We start from the raw sequence: 21050 nt of genomic DNA, 5'->3' as shown, positions 1-21050 counted from the left end.
GCGGCGATGGAGAGGGTTTGCTCTCACCGGCCTCTGTAATGGTGGAGAGCGCTCTCCAAGAAAGTAGCAGCTCCACTGGCCATGGGCTCCCTTGAGGCATGGATGAAGCATCTTAAAAATAGATTTCAGCTGCAACAGTCCTATTTACACCACGCAAAAGCTGCATAACATAATCATGTTCCACAGTGTGAATTCAAGCCTCTCATTCAGAGAAGTATTGTTTTGTACAGCCAAGCCAGTAAACACAAGCCCATCCTCGACTGGCCTTTGGGTGGTTCACTCAAAGTCCAATGACTTCAGTTGAAAACACGAATAAACACATGTCACCACATGCATCCGATCGCACATCCTCCAACGAGATAAACTCGAACACGTTATTTCAAGAGCCACAGATCAAACATTAAGCACCCGTGTACATAAAACAGTATACACTCCCATGCTTGCATGCTCACACACATACATCTGTTTGCTTAGTAATCCTCAGCCTGTGAAAGAGGGCTGAAGTGCTGGAGGGTGTTTGCAGTGTTGTGTGTGTATGTGTACGTAAGACACACACAGACACACACAGAAATCCACCTAATGTCACTTTGTCACGTATTAGTGTGCCACTGCTGATTATGTTTGGGAAGAGTGAGTCAAATACAGCTCATTTACACACACATAACAGCATGCCAATATTGATTTTTGACTAAATACATGTCTAGACTCAGAATCTGTGGAAATACACAAACACACACACACAAAGGCACACGCTGCTGGATGCCAAGAGAGAAGAATGACGAGATGACTTAATAAGCACTCACACCAGCTAATGGGAGCGTGGGCGATCGGGAAAGTGAGCAAATGGGAGAAAGAATGGAGGCATGAAAGAATGAGGAAAGAAAGAGAGAGAGAGAGGGAGGGAGAGAGAGAGGGAGAGAGGGAGGGAGGGAGGGAGGGATGGGGATGAGGGAGCCACGAGCAGATTGTGGTGGTGGCATGTGAGAGCGTGGTGGGGAAAATCTTAAGTGAGATAAAGAGAAACAAGCGTTGAAAGGAGGTGGGAGGAAGAAATGAGTGAAACAACAGGGGAAAATGGAAAAGAGAAACATGTGAAACGTTGGAAGACAAGGTTGAAGGGTGGGAAGGGAGGCGGCAGAAACAATAAAGAGAGCAACATAAGAGGGAGAGCAGATGAGGGAAAGAGAAGGGAAGGATAGAGGAAGAAGAGGAAGAAGAAGAGAAACAGCAGCTGAGGACAAATGAGACGTTCAGCAGGGAGGGGAAAAAAATGCCAGGTGAAGATTTTGCTGGAGAATGAGTTGTCAGAGGCCACCACGACAAACAAGGAGGAAAACAAAGGCTAGGCTGCCAGACAAAACCAGGCAGGCAGACAAGACAACAGGTAGGAGAAAACTACCAACAAGGAGAGGCTGTCGGGGGAAAAAAATGACAAAATCATTTGACAGAGAACAAAGCAAGACGCGAGAACTGCAAGCAGCCTTGATGAAAACAGACAGTCCAGACACGCAGGCACGCTAATATTCAGGACGCAAACATGGCGAGGCGTTTCTTTTCTTTTTTTCTTTTTTCCTTTTTTTTCTTTCTGAACACCGTGATGAGTTTGTGCTCAGAGGATCAATCACGTAGGAATCTAATCTCACAATATTACAGCTTTGCACTGTCTCCCTCTCAGTGTCGCTGTCAGTGTCACCATCCTGGATAACAAGTTATCTGCAAAACCACAGAAGAGGCGGCTGCACAGTCACAAGCCCTCCTGCACTAATCCTGCACATAGCAAACACATTAGAGCAGGGGAGGGAGAGATGCTCAAGTACTACAACACAACACAAGAATTACAAGCAACCACCTCCAAATAGATCCAGCTCGACATCCTATTATAGGGCCATTTGTGGAGGTAAAAAGGGCTCATTTTCATTTACCAGATGAGCCAGACTCCCACAATGTGAGTGCAACTACAACAAGCTCGTTATTCAAAATAGCAACAAATTTACACCTTTCCTTTTATAACACCCAGGGGAGAAGGTGTTTGCTTGAGCTTGCAGAGAAAAATATTCAAAAGATGGAACGAGCCATATGCACTCACTTGGAAAACGTCCTGTGTGGTCTCATTTGCACTGAAAACAGATAATAGCCTGCCTCAACAAATAAGTTTAAACGACTGCACGCTATTAACGGGGGACATTTTCACTCTGGCATTGATCACCCGCTCAGCGTCTCCTTTCTTTGGAGCAGCCAGTTTGGATTTATTAGATTTATATAAATGAAGTTTACATGCTTTTATAAGAATGAGTAAACAGGGAGTAAAATGTTTCCCACAGGCAACAGGTCTTCATCAGGAAAATCTCCCTCCTCACTTCATCTGCATGTTTCCATCTCTCACTACGTCAGTCTCTTTCACATGGCCTTGACTTACTTAGGAATACCCCAATCTCATCAACCCCCCACCCACCTCACTGCTCCCACCCCAAAACTGACATCTTTTGTTGCCATGGCTACCGTGCTTCCAAGGTAACAGCAAGACGGAAAAGCAGTGTGTGAGCAGAGTGACAAATACCTTCGACATGTGTGTGTTTACCAGCGTCGATATCCTCATCTACGAGCTCACACACACACACACACACACACACGCACGCACACACAAACACACACACACACAGCCAGACAGAGCAACACACAAACAGACAGACTCCAGCACAGTCAAAGAAGCTGTCTTTGACTCTCCCCCCTTGGTTTACTCTTACACACACACACACACACACACACACACACACACACTGTCACAATATAACTTTGTTGTACAATGAAAAGATACTTGTTTTCCTCTGGGAACACCTGTTGGTCTCTCTGTCTGTCTTTCTCATGCACACACAAAAAACTCACTGCGAACCACATGCCCTCTTTCTTTCACTGAATCCTAACTGAAATATCAGCAGTTATTAATCTTTAGTCTGCAGTTCGTGTACGTGCGCTGTATATTTGTGGTGGAGAGCGTGTGTGCGTCTGAAAGCTACAATAAAAACACATGATTAAAAGTTTTGCTGTCCACATCTGTGCATGCGTGTGTTCTTTGAAAAAGCCACATTGTGTTTATGTTTATTTATGTGTGCGTGAGGGTGTGCATGCCTATGTGCGTGTGTGTGTGTGTGTTTATGTTTGTATGTGTATTCCCTCACCCCTGGATGGCCTCCTCTGCTTGGTCTGCATGGTCAGCGTACCCACCACAGCCCCCATGTTTGCTGTCGTCGTGGAGGTGGAAACAAGCGCGTCTGTATGCTGAAGTCTGTTTGTCACGTGTTTGGATGGTGAGAACACGCACACGCACACAGTCCCTCGCCTTCTTTCCTCTTCTCATCCTCCTCTCTCTCTCTCTCTCTCACCCTCTCTCCCCCTCCTCTCTTGGCAGAAACGTCCTTTCTCTCATCCCTGCTTTCATGCTTTCTCACTCCATCTCACGGCGCTCCTCCTCTCCCTCTCCCTCTCCCTCTCTCTCTCGCTCTCTCTCTCTCCACCCCCCTCCCCTTTTTCTCCCCACGTTCTCCCACACTTTCTCTCTCTCCCTCCCTCTGATTTCCTTGTTTTTCATTAGGATCTGTAGCCTCCCTCCCTCTATCTCTTCCACCTTCACCCGCAAGCCAAGAGCATCGGTGAATCAGTATGAAATCGCCAGGATTTTGATTCACTAAATTATGAATTAATATGAGTGTATCCATTGATTTTTAAATGAATCATTCTGGGGGAAAAAAACCACAAACATGCCACACTACATTTCACACCTACATGCATCTGTTTTCAGGACAAATATGCAAATGGATACCATGTGAAATATTGATTGAAAGGTAAATAGGAATAATGAAGTGACAGGAAAACGTGACAAAAATCAGGAGTGTAGTTCTTTTTCCTCAACATCACGGTTTGTTCATGAAAAGGCCACTTCTATCCATCAACACCTCCTTTCACTCCATCCATCATTCGTGTTCATCCATCTATAATACCCACACATACACGCTGACAGGATGGATAACAGGATGGTAAGAAATTGCGAATGTGTGTGTGTGTGTGGGTGTGGTGGCAGATTGGCTTCAAGTGTAAGAAAAAAGGAGGAAAGAGAGAGTGGGCAGGCAGCAAGCAAGGCAGAAAGGAGAAATGGCATCAAGTCGAGAAAAGGAAGATTAAAAGAAGGAAAAGTCAAGAGATGAGAAGAATGAGACAGTTAACAGGGTAGAAATAGAAGCATCAAGACTGACAAGAAGTGTCAGCGCTGCACATCCACCCACACACACACATACACGCTGAAATCACATTTTGATTACAGTCGGATCGATACGAACAGGATATGTGGTCTTACATGATGAAAGTACAAAGAGACAAATTGGAAGATGGCCGCTGACGATAAACCGCTTGAGCTGTGCTCGCACAAAATACACATGAAGCACATACATTTCAGGGAGGCAGTGGTGAAAGAGGTACTTTACCTTTAAGTAAAAATAGCATTAAAGCTAGTAGTAGTAAATCAGAACAAAAAATAATTAAACACCTGTCAGTATAATAGCAGAGCAATACTACTGACTTGCAATAGATTTCATAGGTGTACCCAATAAAGTGGCCACTGATATAATTACACTGTAGGATTAAAATTACTGGGGAAGAAGCATCTTAATGGTTTTGCTGGTTGAGGTATGAATTTTAACTTCTCTGTTGTTTGGTGATATTTTTATAAACTGGTCATATGTTTGTGCGTAAAATCTGAAAAGTAACAGCAGCTGCCAAAGCACTGCTGTGGAGAGAGAGCGGTGTCAGTGACGGGTAATAATATCAGCGCTAACTGAATGCTTTGCTCTCGCTTGCACATCGCTTGCCTGGCTGATGTCTGGAGCCCAGAGATATAAAAGCCTCTAGCCTGAGGACACAACATGGAAAAATGTCAGGTATCGGAGTTTGCTTTAAGAAGCCGAAAACATTTCACATCTTCTTTTTTCCACTAAATGAGCAAAAATATGAGCGCTTCCGCAAATGATACTTATGTCAGTTTTTAGAGCCAGTTTTTAAGTTGTCGATGTGGATAAGTGACACATTGTAGTGTTATTTCAAGTCAGCCATCTGTAATAATGCCTCTGAAAATGTGGCAACTGCTCCCAATATGGGGTGCTTTTCGTCTGCTGATGGTGAATAATGAAAGAGGCGTGATTGTTAGGAAGCCATATGGGAAGATTTAGCTGGAAAGGTTTAGTTTGGTGAGTAAAAAGTCTGCAATCTGCTTCTGTGAAAATGTGCTCGGATGTGTGGTTTGGTTTTCTTCTTTTTTTTTCGTTTTTTACAAGACAGCAAGAGAGACAGAATGGACAGCAGTGGGGAGTAAAGCTTTCACCCTGCCTACACACGCTCAAACACTCTCTCACACACACACTATAACACACACTTACTCACAGAGAGAAGCACACATATGCACATACATACGTTTTGCACATACGCCCACCACGGGCTGAAAGAATGGCTGATCATTGGATGAGGTCTCTGTGGACGCTAGTGCATCCAAACAGCACCACGGATCATGACTATTTCATCTTGTACACACACACACAGCTCTTCCTCTTAGCTTGCTCTGCTATATAACACACTGCTGCTTGTGTTGAGTCTATTGGAGTTTACAGTCTATCAAAGTGATTTCTCCCTATCTCCACTGCACCCTACTTCATCTTTAGCCTTAAACCATATCTATCCATCTCTCTACCCTCCCTTATCTTTGAATTTGTCTCCGAGCATACAGTCTATGCTATACTACACCTTTATCAGACCGTCTCTGCCTATAAATCTAAGTGAACGTATCAGCCGAGTGTTCCTGTCATTTCAAACACTGTTCCCGGCTTGTTCCAATCTCACATCTCTGTCCCTCTCTATCTCCCTCCGGTCTCTGACAGGCCCATTTCCACACACTGACAGAAATGTTTCTCCTTCAAGTAATCATTTCAAAGTCTGTCCGTAGAGCAGAGAGAAAGAGCAAGACTTCAGTGTGTGCATGTGTGTGTGTTTGTTTTAGTGTTAGTTTAGTGTGTCTAATATCACTGCCGAACTGTCTGGTGTTCCCCTGCAGGCATGTGAGAGAATGGCTGCAGTCTGTTTTACAAGACCCTTGTTGCACTTTTAAGGAAAGAGAGTGTAAGAGGCAGAGAAGAAAACAGCAAGAGCAGGGCAATGTAGGCAGCAGCACGAGGGGAAGGGAAAAAAAAGTGGTAAAGGGGGAGATGGAAATATATCTGGCAAAGAAAGAAGAAGGAGAAGAAGGATAAGGAAGAGGAAGAGGAGGAGGAAACACAGCAGGAAAGCTTCCAGCTGGAGATTAGAGGGTGATGCAGAGAGCAAAAGAAAGAAAGAAGTGAGTAACAAGAGCCAGGAGAGTGGGCGAGTGGCATCGTGAGAAAGAAAAGGCAGAGGAGAGAACGAGTGGGACATGCAAACACTAAATTTCCAGAGAAGGCGAAGGAGGAACAATGAGAATGAGAGGAAAAAATGGGGGAGCGAGCAGGAGAGAAAATGAAACTCTAAAGATTTTGATTAAGATTAAACCTCCGGGTGGAAGCTTCAGAAAATCGGCTCAGCTCTTCAAAGCAGCACATTCAGACCAACCTCAGCGCTAAGTCGCAGGTCTTCAACATAAAAACTCCACAAGATATATTTCTCCTAACAACCCGATTAGAAATCCATCGTGCTGCTGTACAACAGTGTTGTTGACGCACAAGGCTTTGGCAATTACTCATTAGGGGTAGTGTGGCTTTGTATAGGGAAACACATGTCTATTAGGAAAATCAATACTAATATCTACTGCTGTCCAAATGACTTCTCACCCAGACACTCCTCTGTATCTTTATTAGTGGACACATGGCGGGTCTCTTGCTGCCTCCCATCACATTATGAAAAAAAGGAGTAATTAAAGAAGGATAGATTATTGATCTGTCATCACGTAGGGAGAGGAGGAAAAGAGAAAATGAGAGATGGAGGAGTTAAATATGGATGCAGATAAATGGAGAGAGCAAGAAATAATGATGGAGGGGGTGTAGGATGGACGCGTAGAGAGGAGAAAGAGGATTAAAGCAAAAAGACGGCAGAAATGTGGAGTGAGAGACAGCAGGAGATAAAGTTTGAATGAGATGGAGAGTGATTAAACAGGGGATCGATGAGAAAAACTCTGGGCCAAGGGAATAGAGTCGTCCGCCTCTTCGACACGGTTTCTGCTTCGCCATTATTGTCAAGGATAACTAGTGAGACACAGGATGTGATGCCATGAGGAAACACACACACACACACACACACTGGCAAAAGGTGGAAGAAATACTCATTCGGATTGGAAAGGTTGTTTAAAGAGCTATTTGCCTGCAGCATTGAGAGAGGAACAGAAAGAACTCTGAGTGACGTTCAGTCTGGTGGTTTGGAGCTCCTGAAGGTGCTGAGAGTCGATTGAGTCTACTCTCTCACTCGGATAATCAGTTAGTCAAAAAAAAACAACAAAAACAAAAACAAAAACTGTGAATTGTTTTGATAGCTGATGAACTGACATTTTTAAGACAGCAATGTTAAACACTTCACTGGTTCCAGCATCTCAGATGTGAGGATTTGAAGCTTTTCTATGCTGTAAAATGAGAGCAAACTGAATGTCTTTGGTTAAATCAGACAATTTTTAATAAGCCACCTTTGACCTCTAAGAAAATTCTCACGGGGATTTTGTCACTGTGCCCACTAGCACTAATGACAAACAAAAACAAAAATGTGCACAAAGATTAAATAACGACTAAAATCAAACACAAAGGGATGTCCGCTGAGCAAATGTACGATCCTTACATTCAAGCACATCCTGTGGAATGTGTGGAAAATCAGATAAAATAACTGCCCAGTTAATCAGTAATGAAAAAGTAAAACTTGTAGATTTTGTAGACATGCAGAGATAGCTATCAAGTGCATTGGACAACTGTGAACCATGACTCACTAATCTGTTGCCTTGAGGGGCACAGGAATACAATATGCCTTTTTTTAAACCTTTGTACAGTCAGAATGTTATTTCCAGTGTCAGTGCACTGTGAAATAAACAGAAACACAACATACTGCCGAGTGTCAGTGAAAGCAATGATAAATGCCCTCCATTCCTTATGTTTTCTTACAGACTCACTTGACTTTTCGATGTAGCAGATAACTAAAGTTGTTCATCTTCCCTCACACCGCAACATATTTTCATTTCTCAGAGGTGTAGATTTGATTGGCGACACATGGTCCCCTCAGCCCCCCCCTCTTTTCTGGGAGTAATTAAGAAAGAACAGATAAAACCTGATTGGTCTGTGTGACCTTACTGGAATAGTTATTTTCTATTATTCTACTGTCCCTTCAAAACTTAAAATGTAGTGTTATTATCAGGCATGTAGAGTTTCTGTAGGGCTTGTGGAGAATAGGTAGAATAAAATCATTTGTTTCTAGTGTTCATATGACACAGAAACCGTAGAGGTTGGTGTGGGAATATGATGAAGTTGGGAGTGTTTTTGGAGTATTTTATGTTACTCAGCGAAGCAATGTGTTATTTATGGACAACAATTTAGATTTGAATTTAAATTAACAGAGTTTCCAGTTCATTGTAGTGAATGTGGTGCAAGATGCCAACTACAGTTTACTCTGTACGTGTCTCATTTAGCTGTCACATTAATTTACGTCATGTGATGTGTCACTGCGTCATAAACTGTGCGTACAGGCCGAATCATATAGTCAGAGCTAAGTAGCTATCTATATTCATCATCTGCATTTCTCTCACTGGCTCCAGTGTTACAAAGGCCTGGAGGCAAGCACAGGACTGAGCTTTCTACTGAGATAAATGGCATGGAAAATGTTGTTTATCTTTGAAGAACCGAGAAAAGCATTGCCTGCCATTATTATGCAAATAAAGATATCTTTATTCATAAAGTAGATTGTTTTTTTTTGTCTAATGAAATGTTTGAACGTGGGTTTAATTTGCTACACTGAAAGATCAAATGTTGACAGAGCTTCTTAAATTATACCTTTTTTTTTAATAGAAATGATGCTTCCTCTGAAAATCCACTATAGAGTGTAAAGAAACATGGCACATGAGGCTATAATGTCACAGCTTCATCATTTCTCTCGTACTCAGTCACACACAAACACAAACATGCTTCGGGTATGGGATTAGTCAGAAACACGTTTTCATGTTGCCATGTGCCTAATAAGGCTCCTTTGCTGTCCTAATTGGCCCTATCAGTGCACTTCTTTTGATGTGCAGGGATGAGAGAGAGGGGTGGAGACTGTAAAGCCTATTAAAGAACAGGACTCCTCTCCTCTCGGCACTTCAGCCTTGCAGCAGATGGAAACGCTGAGCCGAACAAGCTTGTTTTAAAGAAGACCTTCATGTACGCTCTGTTCTGTTTACATGTATTCTGTTGGCCCCAAACAAAACCTCCACATGAAAGCTTCAAGTAGTTGGAGTGATCTTGAGTAGAACAAGGCTATCTTCTGTGTAAAACTGACGAGGGAACGGGAGAGACAGACAGACAAAGAAACACTGATAAACAGCAAAGACACACCAATAACCATACATCAAGAAGAGAGCTGGAAGAGTAGAAGAAGAAGAAAAACATAAAAGACAAAATGAGGAGGTGAAATGAGGTGAGAGCGAGCAACATAAAGACAGGGAGAGGGAAAATTCACTTGACAGAGTGAGAGGGTACAGAGAAATGAAAGTAGAGGCAAAAACAAATGGAGCGAACGGACAGGGAGATGAATGTGTCGGCAAGGTGCAGGTTTTGTGGTTTATAACACACCCTCTGGGAAATATTTCATAGGAGCAGAGTAGTTTGTGCACAGTGACAAAGAATAAATTTTTTTTTTGGCCCCTGGTGACGACAGACTTATAGATAAATTCCCTAATGGCAACCTATGGCCATACGTGGCCGGTCAGGGCACTGATTTCTGGTTTCTCCAGAGGAAAAGCTATGACTTGATGTAGGGCACAGCATCAGTTCAGCCTCATTTAGGGAGCCTCACCAAAAACAAAAGCACCTGCTTCGGTTTGTATAGCAACTCTCTGGAAATTGTTTCAGTCAATTCATCACAATAAAATGCTCTGCAAAGGACTGGAAATGGACTGCATTTGTTTAGAGCTTTTAAACCAAAGCACTGTACAGTGTGTCTCTTATTCAGCATGCACGGCACACAGGCCTGGTCGTGGAGAGCAACTGCACTTACTTTGAAAGGGAGTCAGGAGGTTGCAGCTGGGGATCAAACCACCAGTCCTGCCATTAATAGCTCCACCTCCCCCAACTGCGGGTTAACTCATGCAGGAAGTTGTAAGTTGCATACCTGTAGCCGTAAAGCAAATGTTGTAAACAGTTCTTGACCTGCATCCCTTTAAGGTAAAGTATTGTCTTAATACAGCATGATGAGTGTGTGATTTTATGTTTTTTTAAAGTAATTTTTAAAAGGTGAAAGATAAAATCATGCACTTTTTGACAAGAAAACTATTTCATGATCATGAGATTTTTTTCTGAGACTCCTTTTTCCCCCAAGGTCGGAATGACTGCTCTGAAATGCTTCTCTTTGAAGCTACTGGTTTTCTGTCTGCATTTATCCGGAGATCTTGTGCAGTATAGCAAACCTTCCTCCAGGTCTGAATGCTTAAGCTCCACAATAGTCAAGGTAAGAATGAAAAGACCCGAAGAGTTCTCTCAACCAGTTTTATGTGTGACAAGTGTTTTATTGTTTAATTTTATACTTAGCTGCACTGTATTATATGCAGGGAAGGGGGCTCGTTGCTTAGTCTTAAAGAGCTATTAAACTGATGTAAGATGGAAAAAAAAAATGAAAATAGAATACCAGACAGCTGACAATGTCTGCTGTCTGCTGTGATATCTTAAATTTGAATTATAAACTTCAGTAAATGACTTCTGAATCTAAAATGTGACTACCATGTGACTATCAGTCATTGACTTGCATGTGACAAATCTCAAGTCTTGGTCTTGAAATAACATGTCAAAGACAGTCCTTGCTCAAGGGCACGTCGGCAGTGAACGAGAAAGAGAGCTGGCACCTCTCCAGCTACCACACCACACACTGTAACCAACCAACCTCCAGTTTTCCCTACAGACAGGGCTACGTCAGCTGTCGGCCTGCAGGCCAAATCCAGCCCACCAAAGCTTTCCGTCGGGCCCACAGAATGTTGATGCACTCTGAAAATGCGCACATGTAATGTTGCTGGCAAGTGGAAGAGGCCCAGCTCATCATGAGAGGAATCGTTCATACTTCACGCGCTTTACAGAATCATTTTATTCTCCAACTCCATCCTCTCATCTCTGTGGATCCACCATCAAAGCGCTCGGCTCCCAGGCTGGACGTTCCCTCGAGCTGAGAGCAGCACACCAGCCGGACCAACTAACTCGGTTAGTCACTAAGAGAATCACTAGGCTTGTCTACTGCCTGTTTATTTTCCTTGGCCCACTGTTCATAATATTGATTCTCAGACTAGTATTTTTATTTGCCTCCTGAGATGCTGAAGAGGAAGCTTTTGTTGAGAGAAGGACTCCTTTATTACTTGAACTCTCGGTTTTATTTTGAGCACTGATTGTCTTCATGGAGGAGGTCTGAGACCATCTTCTGGTTAAGTATCTCGTTATCATTATGGATTATCCATGTTTTTCAGGAGTTTCTTCATAGTGATATGGGCTAGTAAAAAATAACATCATTTTGCAATAAATAATACATTTAAAAAATGATAATTAGGACGATATATTTTTTTATTTAAAATTCCAACCACTGACTGTCTGTTTCGAAAAGTTCTGGTCCCCATGTGTTGATTGCTGTCTGTAGATTCTACATCATCATCATCATCACATTCATGAGTCTGTCACAGTCCACACAGTCTGCTTTACACAAAGTCAATCTGTATCTTATCCTGAAAAGTTCAGCAAGTTAACTCCATCCCCAGCTGGTCGTTGCCTCATGCTGGTGCTGCCAAGGATGGGCCAAACTTCCATGCAAAATGAATCCTGCCCTGCTTTCATTAGTCTATTTTTTTTTTATGCCACAGCAGATGGTGAAACGCACACACACATTCAAACGCATTCACTGACGCTCACACTGTGGCCTCCTGAGGAGCAACCTCACCCCCACTCTCAACCTTTCTCAATTTTTCTCTCCCACTTTCACTCATCTATCGCCCTCTTCCTTGCACCCAAAATGTGCAAACTTCAAAGTGGCTGCTATCCTAACTAGATGGGATCTTTTCCAGCACAAAAAAAAAATACATCTCTATTACAATAAATGGGCTGCGCTCAAAAATGTAACAGAGCAGCACAGACACAACATATTTTCGCTGTTGTCTCAGTAATCTTTCAGTTGCTTTCATATTTTAGGCTACGAAAAATACCCACCTTGGAAATGTGTCTCAAGTATCTGTTCAGCACAGATCTGAAGTATCTGCAGAGAGCTGTTGCCATGCAATGAAATGAGGCGCAGGTCGGAAATTAAGATAAACATCCCACGCAAGATGCTATGTATGTCTGTATTTCAGAAAACCATTTGTAGGGTCTCTAAAGTGTTTTAACAACAATTTCAAATAATCATTGTCTGACTGCAGTGTTTGCCAGGTAAATATAGACACAAAATCTAGACAGCTGACGGGCATTTTCCTCAGGGAATCACACAACATTCACAGCACATAATTTCACTTACGTCGCCTCCACCATGTTTGTCACAGCATATGTAACACACAGCTTGTTTTATATGATCTCACTAACTAACTAACAGGTTAATGGTCCAGTGAATTTCCCACACATGACAGTGTGGCGAATCATGATCTGACTCATGTTTTCTGTCTCTTCAATCTGTGCGATGCAGCTCTTGTGTCTGCTGATGATAACCATCAGGTCTGAGGTCAACAGACGCAAGACAGACCATGGCCAAAGACTGACAGATTACATCACAATGATATACTGCGGACACACACAGACACATGCACGCCAATGCCACAGAAGCCATATAAAACAACATGTACAATAAATTGTACGTGCGTTCATACATTATAGGAGTGAATAACTGTGCATAATTATTTTCATGGGCAAAGCTGCATACACTTATTTGTGTCTATAAGCACATATAAATATTAGCATGCATACGTCAAGTGTCAGTGCCAGTTTCCTCCTGTCAAACAGTAGCATGGCAGACAGGAAGCAGGTTGGTTTGGGGAGCAGACAGGGGTAAATTCCATCACCTTTTATAGACATCCCTGATGGCACAGGCACCACACAAACACACACACACACACACACACATGCACACACACACACATTGCCTTTTTCTATTCCTAAATCCTCAGAACAGATGGCCTAGAATGAGCATCATAAACCAATAACGACGTTTTTTTGCCAGCTTTACATCAATGCTCAGCATGCATTTAGGTCATTCCCATAACGCACTTCATGTGCAATATTCATGACACTGAGAGCAAACATGCACATCATCAAGGCACACACACAACATGACAGGTGCGTCTCTCATATGACAGCCACATGCACAGGCTCACATTCAAGAAAACACCCAGCCAAGTGAGTCTGAGAGAGAAATTTTATATTTTTAAAAATAAATAAATTCCTACCTTTGTGGTAGTTCACCGGCTTTGACTGCATGGAAAAGGTTCCCATCACAAGACCCATGTTGACTTCTGGCCGCAGACTGGCTGTGTGTGCACTTGTCTGTGTGTGTGTGTTTCTGTCCTGTCCTGTGTCCTGTAATCAAGGTGTGCTAGTGCGTGTGCATACAGTAAATGTGTGTGATGTAATGAAGTTAGTCCATCAGCCAGCTGTACGTGTGGAAGTACAGATAGCACTTCTCATGCTGCCTCACACCCACACAGCTCCGCTGCTTCTGCTCAAGGGTGTGTGCATGTGTCTGTGTGAGTAGGAAAGGGAGAGAGAGAGAGAGAGAGAGAGGATGTGTAGTGTGTGTGAGAGAGAGAGAGAGACAGAGAGTGTGTGTGAATGAAATAGAGGGCGCACATGCACTTTGAAGCTACCTTTGTCTACACTGTCACTGAAGCTCCCTGTTTTACATACCATCTAGCTCTCTCTCTCTCTCTCTCTCTCTGTCATGTCTGTCTAGCATCCTTCCTCTTTCCTCCCTTTCCTATCTCCCTCTCTCTATATATATGTCCCCTGCCACCAGACTGTCATTCCATCAATTCCTCTGTGCCTCTTTATGTATCTTCCTCTCTCTGTCTCTGCTTCTTTCTGCTCCCTCTTCCCTTCCTATTCGTCTCAGTCGCTCTCTCGCTTTGTCTGTCTAGTGGGGAAAGAGGGATTGCACACTGTTGCACAGGAAAATACAGACGGGGGGGTGAGGGAGAGGAGTGGAGGAAAAAACTCACGGGAGAGCGAGATACACGAGGACAAGGGAATGAGAAAATGATGAGGGGGAAGAGGAGAAAGAGAGGAAGAGGAGAGAAAGAAGGGACAGAGACAAATGAGGAAGATTCACAAATGGCAGGGGAGGCAAAGTGAGGGGGAGAGGGTGAGAAAGACATGGGTGGAAAGGAGAGATAGAACGAGAGATGAAGAGTGCAAGAGGTGAGCGGAGATAAGGGAGGGCTAGACTGATCAGTCTGCCTTTGCTATTCAGCAGGCAAACGCTCTGACTGTGGAAAGTGTATTTGCTGCTTTATCTCTACATGCACAAGTCTGACAGGTGGTGTGTGCTTATGTGTGTTTGTGTGTGTGTGTGTGTGTGTGTGTGTGTGTGTAATTATTCCGCTGGCTGGTGGGTCATGGACAAAGCCCTGTACATCTGACACCACTACATTTGCAGGACTGCCGCCTCGCATATGTCAGCGCCAGCATCAACATGCTTTATTCAGACATGTTTTTGTTCTCAGGTCCGCTCATGAATCCATCAGCTGCACACAGATGCAATACCAAACCATGCACACAAACACACACACACACACACACACACACACACACACACATACATACATATGCACACTGCACAACAACACAACCAGAGGAATGACACCAGTCCTCCACACAGTCCACCTCACGCATGTACTCCTCTGTCAGTCACATTTAACCCCTTGCTGCCCAACATGTAGCCCCCTGCTGTCGAGATTGGCATGTTGCACCAACACCATCGACCGCAGCCTCTATTGAAATTCCTCACGTGGCTTTAGTTAAGAAAACAATTTAGAGGCAAACCACTGCTGTGGTTGAGCTGAGGCCATCAGGGCCAATGATAAAGCCATTAGGCCATGGAATTCATTACTGGCTGCTGTAGTCGACACGTCGAGGATCAATGCAGAGTAAAAACAAGAGAGAGGGAAGGAGGAGGTGTGAGAGAAAGAAAAGAGAGAGGCAGACAGAGAGAAAGAAAAAGTAGCACCACAGGGCAGACGTGCGTGTGCGTGTATGCGTGTACGTGTGTGTGTGTGTGTAATGCTTGCCCCAACACACTCCTCCTCCGTTTTCTCCTTTTCTAGCTCTGCAGTCAGACAGTCTCCAATTAAAATCAAACACATTTCCCACACACATACACACATGCACAAACACTCAGAGGTAAGAGTGACAACACAGGTTTTCACACACACACCACAGCATCACCACACATGGCATGCTGATTAAATTCTGCAAGCCTGCCTGAATGGACGAGATAAGGGAGCGTGATTTGCTGTAGTGACGATGTTTAACTTCAGTGGAAGGGTTGCATGCACATCTATCAGTGGCGAGAGAAAGCCTTCGCGTTGATCAAACGCTTTGAAAGTCCACTGAACAAACTGAAAAAGCCTACAGTGGGAAAAAAACAGGCTGTTTTGATCGGTCTCAGGAAAGCTGACATTTTCCAAATATTGAAGTTTCAAACAACAGTGAATGAACTTATATGACGGGAACATTATGCAAACATAATGAATAAGAACAATGGAATATAATACAATGAGCTTGGTGACACGGCTTCTAAAACTGGCGAGAGCTGTTTGTCAGCTACTGTTTCCAGGACAAGAATGACTCTTAATCTTATTTTTACACTTCCACAACATGGATGAGAAGTCCTTTAAGGAATAGCGTGCACGATGTGTGTGCTATACACACAAAGAATTACAGACTATTTGAGCAAGAAGATTAATTCTTGAACGTTGGAACTCCAACTGCATCCTACAAGCTTGTTCAAGAAATAGTGCTGACATAAGTACAGGAGCATTTTCGTCAGTGATAAGTGGGACTCCTGTTTAGATCCTAAAGATAGAACAACCCGAGAGAAGAACACTCGGGTGCTTAGCATCACTTGCAACAACTGTAGTAGTCACTACATCAATGAGAAGGTGAAGGTACCCTGGGTAACAAAAGAAGAGACAACATCAGCTATCTGTGAACATCAGACCAAATGAGGTCACCACATCAGTTTGAAAGGGTTCAAAGTCATCGACCAGGAGCCAGGGGGCGGGAAGAGAAAGACGAAGGAAGACATTCACATAGAAGGCCAGAGACTGTCCTCTAACGGAGTCTGTGTTTATAATCTCACCACCTGTTATGACCACATCACATGACCAAAATTCTTTATTTATGACAAATTGCACATTCCATTTGCTAAAGAAAGCTATGAGTTAATGCAAAACTAAGCAACAAAATACACTGCTTGTCGTTGTCCAGTATAAACATTTTCTAACAGTGGGACAGCGTCATTAGGTGGGACTAGAGCCTATCCCAGCTAACTACGGTTGAAAGGCGGGGTACACCCTGGACTGGTCGCCAGTCAATCACAGACAACCACACAATCTCACACACATACACACAGTCTGTTTTTGGGATTGTGGGAGGATGTCGGAGTACCCACGCAGGCACAGGGAGAATATGCAAACTCAGCACCCTGTTGCTATGAGGCGACAGTGCTAACCACTGCACCACTGTGCCGCCCATGCACCAAGATACCAAAGCAAATTCCGTGTGAAAACCTTCTTGGCACTAAAGACTCAAGGTTATGCTAGCTTAGCATTTGGAATTGAAAGTGTACTGACTGATCGCTCTCCATGTAACATTTAATTAAAACCCAAATTACACGGTTCTTTCCTGGAATCCTATCTGAAAGCTATTTGAAAATAATTAAGAGTTTATCGATCAATCGCATTAAACATTACAGAAGCAAGCAAGTTAGTGAACATTCAGTTTTGGATATTCTATCTCACACGTACCATAATTCTTACAACAAACTAACTCACAAGTCTTTAAACTATCGTGCCGACAAAGATAACCAAAGTAACTGAGGCATTAAAGTCTCCCTGGTTTTGCAGAGGAAATCAAAATAGCTTTGCAGAGCAGCAACAGGTTCATCACATTAGGCCGAGCGCCAAACTCTTCCAAGACATTAAGCCTGACATCATCTGCGCTGCTACTCAATCCTGTCGAGGGTGCTTTGGATCATTTTGAGCGCCAGTCTACCTCTCTCCCATCATTTATTAACCATTACACAATGGACCTCTTACTGGATTAAGGGGGCTGCTTGGATGAATGGATGGAGGGTAAAAGGGAAAAAAAGGATGGGTTTAGACTACTGTGCAGAAGTAAAAGGAGGAAGGTAGAAAGCATTTGACAGCAGAGAAAGAAAGTGTTGACAAGCACAGGAAATGTGGCGAGAAGACAGTGAATAATAAACTGGCCGGTTAGCTGCTGCCTGCTCTTATCAGATTAAGGCTGGATGGAAACTGTCACAGTGATGACCAAGCAGAGGAGAGGAGATGAGGGCAATGAGAGTAGAAAATTGGGAGGGAAGCATGGAGGGAAGGAAATGAGACAGGGTGGCAAAAACTGTGGGTGAGGGTGGAGAATTTGGATGGGGGATAGATGTGGGGGAGGTTAGGGAGGGATGGGAGGAAGGTGGGGAGAATCGAATGAGAGCAGAGAATTGGGAGGACAAAGTAGATGAAGGTGGCATAGGTGAGGACGGGAGGAGGGAGGGAGGGGGTAGATGGAATGAGGGAGCAAGGGAGTAGAAAATGACAGAAACAAGATGGTGGGACAGCACAGAGATAAGGTGAGGAGGTATAGAGGCAGGTAGGCACACCAGCAGAGATGGAGTACAAGGTGGACTGAAAAAACTGCACCTGGCTGTTAACTGGCTCAAATGGGCTCAGTGTCGCCCGAGTCATCACGGCTAACAGTTTTAGTTAATGGAGTGGGGAGTGGCGGAGATGAGCTCAACGACCCTGACAGACTTGGGAATGAGGTGTAACACTGCTGAGATCAGCCAATCCCAAAGTCAATCACATGTCAATTTTCCTCTGACAAAGCTAAAGCTGCTCCTACACAGACTACAAACCACTGGCCTCAATGTGCATCAAGTGAGCAAACACGGACAAGATCAGCTTGCAGGAAATGCTGATACATATCATCACTTAAAGGATCATTTCACACAAATTTACAGAAACAAATTATCTAGTTTCAAACCATGCATGTCCAATTTCTACTGAAAAAAACAGTACAATGTCAGTGAATGAAACTTTTGCTTGTGCTGCTAAAAAATTAAAAGTAAAATGATAATTTCAGTGAGACTATTTAATTTGCATTAAGTTGAAATGATTAGCTGATTCACTGGTTAGGTCGGCAAGAGAAAATTATTGAGCACTAATCAACACTTTTGATACTTTCCAACAGCTCTTAGTTCCTTAGTGACCTGTGACTGTAAACTCATTATCTGTGGGATTCAGACTGCAATCCAAAAGTATCCAGACACACCTCTTTATGGGACTATTTTTCAGGGTTGGGCTTGGCCACATAGCTCCAGTGCAGAAGAGTGGAAGCTGTTATAGTTGCAAAGCTGTCTCTGTATGTATAAAGTCTGTGCTAGTGTAATGGTAAGGTGGCCCAATACTTTTGTCTAAACAGTGTATGTTTATATTACCAATGAATCACATGAGCACTTGCATGAAGCTCTTTAAAGATTCACTGTGGGACTACATCCACACTTTACGTCACCTATCAAGATGTGAAAATCTTCACTTTGCAGCCACCTTCGAACCACCTTCTCCCTGTGGTCGAAACACAGATGAAGCATTTGGCAGAGCTGTTAAAAAACCAACTTGAGGTGAACTTGTACATGACCCAGTAAGAATAACACTGTCTATCCATTCATTTTCATTTTGGCTGAAATATTTACTCTTTTGCAATAGACAGAATCACCTTGCCTGTGGGTGCTGGTGTGCTCAAGCCCTGTCACCCTCTACTGCTATTCCTGGATGCAGATGGTTAGCACATGACACAGCAGTGTTAGCTTACTCAAAAGCTGAAATGAAAATGCAATTTACATTTTTGTTAACTGCAGCAGAGTCTTATTTCTTTACGTGCTGTTCCCCGGTGGCTTCTGTGAATCGAATACTAACAGCTCTGTTGACTCTCCCCCCTCTTAGTGTCTCATTCTCTCCATTCTCAGCAGATGAGACTGATAGAAGTGTTAATTGTGTGCGGCTTGGGGATCGATTACAGCGTCGATAGGGGAAGAACAACGTCTCCTCCCTGGAGAAGCTTTCCCATATGAATCATTTTGCATTATGTTTTGTATTGAACATGCACTGTGTTCCCTAGGGTGCATTAAAAGTGATACGACAGCATTTTGAAGAGCATGCACGCAGGTGCAGAGCACACGCGCTGGGGGGAACACACACACCTTAATATCCACATCAAAGCTTAAGTCCACAAAGACACATGCATCCTCGCTCACATGTGTGCAGAGAGGGAAACCATGCACACACAACTCTTCTATCCTGTCTCAATTCTCATTTACATCCTACTTTCCCTGTTTCTCTTCTCTGTATGCAAAACTGCAGCCCACTGTCTCACTGATTGAAAAAGAAGGGGCCTAAAGCAAATATCTGAACTAAGGAGCTGCTGAATATTTCATTAAGCACTTATGGCCAACACCTCAGATCTGACTCCTCGTGGTCCATGTCAGCGTACACTCAGTCTAAAAATCCACCTCATTGTCCGTCGTCATCCATCAGCCATCGGAGAAAGAGAGTTGCTTCATCAGCAAGCACTTTGAGATGCTGAATATTTAATGCCTCGTTTAGTTAAGATTCAACCTCACTTTTGTTCTGATCTGCCCTGACAATGTGGGATTAATGGTGAGAAAAAAGGGAAGTGGAGTCAGACGCCCTCTGCTGTGCAGTCTGAGAAACTCACAAGAGATTTTTTTTTTTTTTTCAAAATTAAATATTTGGAAAAACATAGTCAGTATTTTATATTTAAATAAAACCTCTTTGAAATAATAATTAATGTGGCTGATAATAAAATTTTAGGATAGTGAAGTCAACAGCTTTTTTTCCTTTTTGTAAATGAGCTCCTGCAGTCGAGCTGGTGAACAGACAGGAAGGAGGAGAAGGATGATTAAGATTGCATGTTCTTCCTATTCCCAACAGAAAAGTGCTTTGAAGAGAAGTCAGCACATTTTAAGTTTATTGTTTTGTTTATCTAGGAAGGTTTCTTCAGAAGGGGGGTTTGTCGAAAAGGGGCAAATGCAGAAAAGTTCAAGTAGATTTCATGGGAACAAAAATATTTTTTAAGACAATTTTTAAACAGTGTGAGATGGCAAAATAGACAACCAAAAGGATTGAATGGGCTGGATTTAAACTGAAGTGGTATGAGGCTTCCTTTACCTTACAGTGCATGGAGAAAAGAACAGTTTCTATTGTATTTTCCAGCCAATGACTGTTTTGTTTGCTGATAGCTGCCATCAGGTGCCATCACATGTGCCCAGACCACCACAGAGCACACCGCTCTGCATCCAAGAAGGCTGGATTGGTATGCCAGAGGGAAGCACCTGAGGACAGACTGCATGGATAGGATAAGTGAAATCATGCAGGCAGTTTACAGCCTGGCACAGCTTGATAGGATGTTTACAGGGTTTTCAGAGATGAGAGGAAGCCGAAGGGAAGTTTTTGGGTGAAGGCATTGCAGAAAGTGACAGACCGCCAGAGATAGACTGAGAGGAAAACCAAAGAGATTAAAGGGATTTTGCCTGATCTGTCTGCACCCAGA

General features: G+C 43.3%; 1 protein-coding gene across 3 annotated transcripts in view; it reads right to left on the bottom strand.

The window, feature by feature from the left end:
• Nucleotides 1-19429, bottom strand: part of LOC124068470 (Kv channel-interacting protein 1) — a 30972-nt gene extending 11543 nt beyond the window's left edge. The window contains exon 1 of one of the 3 annotated variants that reach the window (XM_046406758.1): nucleotides 19358-19429. Coding sequence is in view for 2 of the 3 variants with exons in the window: in XM_046406757.1 (XP_046262713.1) it covers nucleotides 13637-13694 (58 nt within the window). In the remaining variant the exon portion in view is untranslated. Of the gene's footprint in view, nucleotides 1-3176; nucleotides 3333-13636; nucleotides 14249-19357 lie in introns of those variants that run through there. The other 2 variants (XM_046406757.1, XM_046406756.1) reach the window with 2 other exon arrangements.
• Nucleotides 19430-21050: the final 1621 nt, after the last annotated feature.

The sequence above is a fragment of the Scatophagus argus genome, chromosome 12 (genome assembly GCF_020382885.2).
Source record: "Scatophagus argus isolate fScaArg1 chromosome 12, fScaArg1.pri, whole genome shotgun sequence".
Taxonomy (NCBI): Eukaryota; Metazoa; Chordata; class Actinopteri; family Scatophagidae; genus Scatophagus; species Scatophagus argus.
This window is presented reverse-complemented; position numbering and strand designations above follow the sequence as displayed.